The sequence below is a fragment of the Sarcophilus harrisii genome, chromosome 6 (assembly GCF_902635505.1).
Source record: "Sarcophilus harrisii chromosome 6, mSarHar1.11, whole genome shotgun sequence".
In the NCBI taxonomy this organism is placed as follows: Eukaryota; Metazoa; Chordata; class Mammalia; order Dasyuromorphia; family Dasyuridae; genus Sarcophilus; species Sarcophilus harrisii.
Window position 1 is genome coordinate 1,935,750 of NC_045431.1, and position 7,802 is coordinate 1,943,551.

The window sequence follows — 7,802 nt, forward strand, 5'->3', positions numbered from 1 at the left end:
CAGCGCAAAACTCCGCGGGCTTTAGCTGATGCAACTTATTCCTGCAGGAGGCAGAAGCATAATTTATGAGCGAGTGGGAGGCAGCACACAATTTGAAGTCGTTCCCCCCCCTCCTTTTATTCCCCCCCCCCCCAACACACTTTTTCTCCCTGTCCGAGTCACTGCTATGTCTTACCAGACTCCGGATCAGAGCTCGGAGCTCTCATCCCTCATGCAATCTCTCCAAATCCCGAGTCCAAAGGACTTTCCTCCATCCTGCCACTGGGTTCTTGGTAGGACTGGCCTGTCTATTCCTGAGGCACCTCTTCTCCTTTCCTTCTCTCTCCTTAAACCTCACCTCTGGCGGCCGGCTGAGTGACCAAAGGGACTAGAGAAGCTCCAAAGTCTCTTAGATTTGCGAGATGCTTCCCTTCGTGTCAGCATTCAAAGCTGGGCTGCCCTCCCCAAGCCATCTCCTAGATCTAAGTTGGGGTTAGAGGTACCCAGTCACAAAAAAGTTGAAGAACTTCCCTGTCTTGTGAAGCCTGAGAGAATCTGGTGATAACCTACTTCGCTGGGGGCCTAGGCAATGAGGGTGGGGGTAGCGGCGATGGGGATGAGGGTGGGAGAGTGTCTTCAGGCCTCAGTGATCTGATCTGGAAAAGCTTGAATTTCCAACATCTTTTGGCTCCCAAACTTGAAGTACTCTCCATCACCTCCCGTGGAAGATAAAATGATAGCGTCAGGTCAGACAGATGCTCAAGTTCAATTTGCAAAGGATATTTCTGAAGCATTGTAGCTTCCCCCAGTCCTTCAGGAGGCCTACATTCAAATGACAGATATCCCCAAACCAGGATTTTAATGGAAACGCTACTAATTCGTAGGCAGAATCAATATCCTTGTTCTATATATTTGGGGCGGGAAGTGGGAGGATAAGGAATAAAACTCTCAATTCAGTCCAGTTCTACTAAGTTGCATCTACACAGGTGAGCTGGGGAGGCAAGGTAAATATTCCATTTCCTGTTTCCCTTCCCCCTTAAAAAAAAAAAAATTCTCAACAATCTACCATTAAATAAGAATAAGGTTCTAAAGTATTTGAAAAGGTTCTCTGAATCCCAAGGATTTGGCTGGCTGTGCTACCCACAAGACCCTGAGCAAGTTACTTCACGATTCTTAATTGGTTTTACCATTAAAAACAAAAACAAAAAACCTCAAAGGTCCTTTCCAATATTAAAAGGGGGGGGGGGGGAGAGAGAGAGAGAAAAATAAAATGTCACTTCTAGTCCTGAGAGCAAATTAAATCAGCTGAAAATTACCGATGAAAACCAAAGCTAGATTTACTCCATGAGGCCAAAATGAATTATCCCAAGAATTCACTTTAATACTCCACTTTACAAACGGGGAATCTGCCCCAATGTGTTTGGCTTTTTGGTTTTTGTTTGTTTGTTTTTTCTTTAATCACAGTTTTTCTTCTGCAGAAGTGGGTGCCACAGCTGATGTCACTAGTATGACATCAAGACAATGAGGGAAATTAAAGATTAAACTATTGCTGAAAACAAAACACCACAGAGAAAACAATGAGAAGAGCAAATCACTGTAGCTTAAAATTAATTTATTTAACAAATATAGCTATAATATAAATGATAATAAAATTTCAAATATACATTATATTACATAGTACATAGAGTCCCTTCCAAAGGGACTATTTGGGAAAGAGACAAGTGGTGTTGTTTAATAGAAAGTGGAAATGATTCATATGTTGGTAGGAAAGAGATCCCTTTCATCCGGCCTTTACCATTTACTAGGATGCACTAGTTTTTCCTCCAAAGCAAATTTTGCCCGGGATTCCAGACTTTTTTAACTCCTCTACCAAAGTCTCTAACTTGGGAAACATCTCCCTCACAGACACCCGGCCTCTCAACTCCTCTTCTGGGGATGAAATTCACCTTCTCCCCTCCACCCCCACCCCACCCCCATCTGTAAAATGAAGGGGCTGAGCTGGAAGCTGGCTAGGTTCCCTCCCAGAGCTTTGGCATTCTGGAGGAGAAGGGAAGAATGGGAAAGAGAATGTCAAGGTCTCGGGAGATTCAAAAAGATCAAAGAGATAAGGGAATGGATTGTTCCTGCCACTCGTCGTAAAGTGGGGAGGCGGGGTGCGGGTTAGGGGAGAGAGAGGGGAAACCTGGAAGCGGCGCCTCCCGGGGGGCCTCCAAGGGCTCTTGCTGCCGCCTGGCCGAGGGCCGCTCGAGGTCCGGGGGGGGGGGGGATCAGTCCCCTCTTCCTCCGCCCCTCCCTTATGTCAGATGGTACATGCTGTATCCCACGTGCGCCGTGTACAGTCCCACTGGCGCCACGGGCAGCCCGGCCCGCTGGAAGGGGCTGGAAGCGCCGTAGAGAGAGGCGCCCGCGGCCACAGCTGCCGGGCCTCCCAGGGGGAAGGAGATGCCGAAAGCCGCGGGGGGCAGCATGGGCTTGGCTGCCATCTTCAGCTTCTCCAGCTCCGCCTCCTGCAGTCTCTTGGCCTTGGCGCGGCGGTTCTGAAACCAGATCTTCACCTGGGTCTCGGTGAGGCTCAGAGAGCTGGAGAACTCGGCGCGCTCGGCGATGGACAGATACTGCTTCTGCCGGAACTTCCTCTCCAGGGCCAGCAGCTGCGCCGTGGTGAAGGGAGTCCGAGGTTTTCGGTTGGTCTTGTGCTTGCGGAGCGTGCAGGCCGGAGGACTGAGTCGCCCTGCAACGGGGGAAGGGGCGGGGGAGGGGAGGACGGAGGGGGGAGGAAGAGCGCGGATTAGTAACGCCGAGCAGAGGGGCTGCCCATGCCCCCGATTCCCACGGGAGCCTCCACCTCCGCGGCGGCTGCGGGGCCCTCCGGCCCGGGCTGCCCCCGCCCTGCCCCGAAAGGACACCGAAGCGCACCTCGTGCGGCCAGGCTGGGGGAAACGGGAGAGTCCCAGGCGGTGACACGAGCCCTCGCTCTGAGCCACCCCGATTTAAGAAGAGCCGGGGAGTCCGCACACCGGCTCCGGAAAGCCAGAGAGAGACGATCCGGACATCGGGCTGCTGAGCAGAGCCCAGCTTCTGGGCATGGCTGCCCCCGAACATCCCTGGGTTCAGAGCCGCCCCCGAACATCCCTGGGACAGCCTGAGTCCAGCGCGCGCTGGACTTGTGCGCGCTCTCTGGCCCGGAGAAAGCCATTCAACGAGCACTTAACTAAGGAAGAGCTGTCCGTGAAGCACTCTGGCTGGGCGGGTTGGGGCGCTGCCCCCCAGCCGGGTGCCTGAAGGCACCTCCAGGAAAGGGGGCAGTTCTGAAGGAAAATCACAATAAGGCCCTCGCTGAATTCCCCCAAGTTACATTCTAACTTCTGGTGTTGGGAGGAACCTAGAATAGCCTCCCGATTGCCTGTGCGGCGGCAGACTCCCATTTTACACCACCCTCTCTCTTCCCAGTTCAGAGGGGAGAGAATACTGGGGGGGAGGGGGTTCGGGGGGGGGGATTTAAAGCGTTTGAATTAAATGAGAAATTCTCTTAAGCGAGTTTTCGCTCCGAGCAGAGAGGCCGCGGGGTCCAGAAGATGAAACCTAATTACTCTGCAGTGAAGTCATAACATTTTTGTCGGCCGCCTTTAGTCACTAAATGAAGGGAGGGGCTTTCATTTCAAAGAATTTTAATCCCCAGATAAAATCGTTCCTAAAGATCGTGGCACCGAATTCCTTCTATTATTTCAAACACAAAAAATAATAATCGAAGGAAATGAGGAAAACTTGGGAATTTCCCGTGCTATTTAAATCCTTCGGAACACTTAACCATCTTTCTAAGCTCCGGCCGTGAGGAAAGGAATCCCTCCCGCCCCCGTCCCCCCAGCGCTTGAGCTCCAATGAGCAGAAGGTCAGCCGGTTAGCGGAGCGCTACGAGGCAGCTCGAGTCCGCATCGGCTGCTCCCGGGACTCGACTTCCCCAAACGAAGAGCGTTTTGGCAGCAGGAAAGCAAGCGGATCGCGGGCAGTTTCTGCAGAGCCATCGGAACCAAAGGGTGACCTCGCCCCCTCGTCAGCTTGGCTGCCCTTCAGCCAAGAAACTTGCAAACGCTTCGGTCCAGCTAGATCCCGAGGAGGGGGTTCTTTGAACTGGGGGGGGGGGGGAGAGGCGAGGGGCGCGGAGTGGTCGTGGCAACCGACGGGCATCGACCAGTGGAGAAAGTGACACAAGACACTCGGATAAAGTGTGTGATGACAGAGCTTTCCCCTCCCCCCGTTTCGGTGGTTTGGGGCCGGGGAATGGGGTAGTAGGAAGAGTAGGATTTGCCCCCTGGTGGGATCCACCAATAACTCTGGAGTTCCGGGGCGGAAGCTACTCTGGCTTCCCCCCCCCCCCAAACCTGGGGATTCCAACGCGTCTCCCTCCCCCATTTTAAGAAAACGCAAAGCTCCGTTATCATGGCGTGGACTGCGCCTGCCAATCCGGAGACCTGAGCTTTCCCCGCTTCCTAACTGCGGGTGGGCAAGGTCGCTTCCCTCGGGGACTTCGTTTCCCCGTTTGTAAAAAGAAGGGGCAGGCTCCCGGGTCTCTTCAAGCCCCGAACCCGTGATCGCAATATCCGTTCCCGTCATGCCCACAAGCCGAGCGAACCCAGACATGAACGTACACGCGCGCGGCATCTCCCCTCCCGGTCTCCCCTCGCCAGACACAGAGCTGTTCCAGGACCGCCACCCCAAGTTTCCCACTTACTCGGGGGAGGCGGGGAAAATCTGGAACTCTGCATCCACGGCGTCCTCTCCTGCTTCTCGGGGCTTTCGGATTTGACAAGTGCATCTTCCGGCAGTTTGAGGAGCCCTCCCACCGAAAAATGGCTGTTGAGAGAGAGCGGGGAGGCGGGCGTTTCTGGGGCGGCCCCGGCGCTCAAGGAGCCGAGCCTGGTGCCCAGGGACTGAGCCGAAGTTCCTGCCGCCTGGGGCCCGTCGGGCCCGGGGAGGGCGTCTTTGAGCCCGGGCTTCCTGTGGTCAGCCATGAGCGCCTCCACGCTGAAAGGCAGCAGGGAAGGGGGTACTTTGGGCTTCTCGCCCTCGTCCTCTCCCCCCATCGCGGCCGCCGAGGCGCCCCCGCCGCCTCCCGCGCCGCCGCCGCCGCCGCCCCCGCCGCCGCCGCCCCCGCCGGGCTTGCTGAAGGCGGACGCGGGAGACTCCTCGATCTTGACACCGATTTGTAAAGAAGTCATATCAACAGCCGGGGCCATACAGAGCCGATGTTCCCTCCAGCCTCGGGACGCAGCAGCGGCGGCCGCGGATCATGGGTTCCGGGCAGGGCGCGTGGGCGGCTCTCCGCTTCCAAAGGTCCCGGCTCTGCAGGCCCCCACCCTCTCTTCCGCCCGCTTCCCCGAATGCCAGGCTCCCGAGGCTCCGCCGCTCTCGCTCTCCGGGCTTTGGGCACTGGCCAGTCGCGGCTCCCAGCAGGACTTGTTAATAAGGCAAAGCCAAGAGCGCTCGCGGCCAATCAGGGAGCAGAGGGGAGGAACGGGCGCTCTCCATTGGGCTCCGGGCTCCGGGACTTACCTACCGACAACCTTCTCGGGTCTCCTTGTTGGGGATGGACTGGAGCTGTAGGAGTGGGGGGGGGGGGGGGGGGGGGGGGGGGGGGAAGGGGGAGGAATAGCAGAGAAAGGAGAGGGGGGAGGGGGTTGAGAATGGGAAAGTTTGCTCCCAACTCCATTTCTTGGGTCTCTTCTCCTCCCTTTTCCTGTCCTTTCCTTTTCTTTCCTATTCTGCGATGTCTCCCTTCTCTCTTCTCTATCAACGTACTCTGCTTTCCTCTCTGTGGGATTTGGTTCCCTTCTCTCTGGGATTTGGTTCCTTTCTCTCTCTGGGATGTGGTTCCCTCTCTCTCCGATTTGATTCCTCTCTCTCTAATTTGATTCCTCTCTTTCTCTGGGATTTGGTTCCCCTCTCTCTGGGATTTGGTTCCTCTCTCTCTCTCTCTCTGGGATTTGGTTCCTTTCTCTCTCTGGGATTTGGTTCCTCTCTCTCTGATTTAATTCCTCTCTCTGTCTCTCTCTCTCTCGGATTTGGTTCCCCTCTCTCTGGGATTTGGTTCCTCTCTCTCTGATTTAATTCCTCTCTCTGTCTCTCTCTCTCTGGGATTTGGTTCCTTTCTCTCTCTGGGATTTGGTTCCTCTCTCTCTGATTTAATTCCTCTCTCTGTCTCTCTCTCTCTCGGATTTGGTTCCCCTCTCTCTGGGATTTGGTTCCTCTCTCTCTGATTTAATTCCTCTCTCTGTCTCTCTCTCTCTGGGATTTGGTTCCTTTCTCTCTCTGGGATTTGGTTCCTCTCTCTCTGATTTAATTCCTCTCTCTGTCTCTCTCTCTCTCGGATTTGGTTCCCCTCTCTCTGGGATTTGGTTCCTCTCTCTCTGATTTAATTCCTCTCTCTGTCTCTCTCTCTCTGGGATTTGGTTCCTTTCTCTCTCTGGGATTTGGTTCCTCTCTCTCTGATTTAATTCCTCTCTCTGTCTCTCTCTCTCTCGGATTTGGTTCCCCTCTCTCTGGGATTTGGTTCCTCTCTCTCTGATTTAATTCCTCTCTCTCTCTCTCTCTCTCTCTCTCTCTCTCTCTCTCTCTCGGATTTGGTTCCTTTCTCTCTCTAGGATTTGGCTCCTCTCTCTCTGATTTGATTTCTCTCTCTCTCTGGGATTTGATTCCTCTCTCTGGGATTTGGTTCCTCTCTCTCTCTGATTTGATTCCTCTCTCTCTCTCTGGGATTTGGTTCCTCTCTCTCTGGGATTTTATCCAGACAGTGGGATACATTCCCCCTTTGGACGCCTTTGCTCAGGTTTATAAAAGCAAACCCAGACCGACAACAACCGATTCCTGGAGAGAGAAGGCACTTTTTTCCCCCTGAGCAGGACTTTACCAGAAAGGAGGCATTCTCATTCATTTTTCTTTGGTGTTAATTAATTTATTTTTTTCGTTTCATAAATCCCCTCTTCTGTAATTAGATTACGTTACATACAAAGCATGGAAGGGATGTGGGAGGTGTGGGGGTGCCTCTTTTCTGACGACCGAAATAAAAGCAGCATCTACACCAGCAAAATTCAGGGCTATCCTCAGGGTGACCTCAAACTGCAAGTCTTTTCAGACAATTCGATCCTGTGAGTTTTCTGCACATACACACATATCTAGATTTTTTTTAAGCACCTCAAGAGAGATGGGGAAAAGTGCAGACTGAGAAATCAGTGAATTAAATGTCCCCACATAAGGTTGGTTGGCTCTTGCGCTCGATTTTATTTTTCCATTGAGAAGGTAACGTTAGCGTATTATATAGATTTGTCTATATAAGATGAACGTAAACATACATATGATATTAACCTATTATGTATCCAGACTTAGGACTCTTCCAGCGTCTGCTCGGAAAGCACGAGAGACCTGGCCATTTCATTCTGTGGCTTCCTTCTCTCCCTTCCATTTTTATGATCTCTTATCCCTGTGACCAGGATGGACCGGCACTAAAACTGAACGGTTCTCTAATAACGTGATTGGCCGCTCGCTGAGAAAAGTTTATTGATGGCTACAGGGTTCTAATCTCCTGGAAACACAAGAGGCTCTAGCAGCCATTTAGGGGTAATTATCTCTAAGGCTGGGGGACAGAGAATTCCCTCTCCTTTTAACTGGGCCCAATAAAGGCTGTAGATTATGGCCGTGGAGATTAAGCAAACGGATGGATAAGAGCAGAACTTTAGAAACACAAAAGGAATCAGGTTTGGGAGAAAAGTCCAAGCTGGCGCACTGGACGGGAATAGAGAGGAATAGCCGCCGTTCTCCTTTGGTTTGGG

General features: G+C 52.9%; 1 protein-coding gene across 1 annotated transcript; it reads right to left on the minus strand.

Moving 5' to 3' along the window:
- Positions 1-1,559: 1,559 nt before the first annotated feature.
- MSX1 (msh homeobox 1) lies at positions 1,560-5,565 on the minus strand. The gene is made up of 2 exons (XM_031942048.1): positions 4,709-5,565; positions 1,560-2,710 (listed from the first exon to the last, which is right to left on the minus strand). The coding sequence occupies exons 1-2, from the start codon at positions 5,211-5,213 to the stop codon at positions 2,274-2,276; spliced, it is 942 nt and encodes a 313-aa protein (XP_031797908.1). The 5' UTR covers positions 5,214-5,565; the 3' UTR covers positions 1,560-2,273.
- Positions 5,566-7,802: the final 2,237 nt, after the last annotated feature.

Coding starts and splice junctions, on each gene's coding strand:
- MSX1 (XM_031942048.1), bottom strand. CDS start 5,213: ATGGCCCCGGCTGTTGATATGACTTCTTTACAAATCGGTGTCAAGATC. Junction 2,711..4,708: donor ATTTTCCCCGCCTCCCCCGA/GTAAGTGGGAAA, acceptor CCCCCGTTGCAG/GGCGACTCAGTCCTCCGGCC.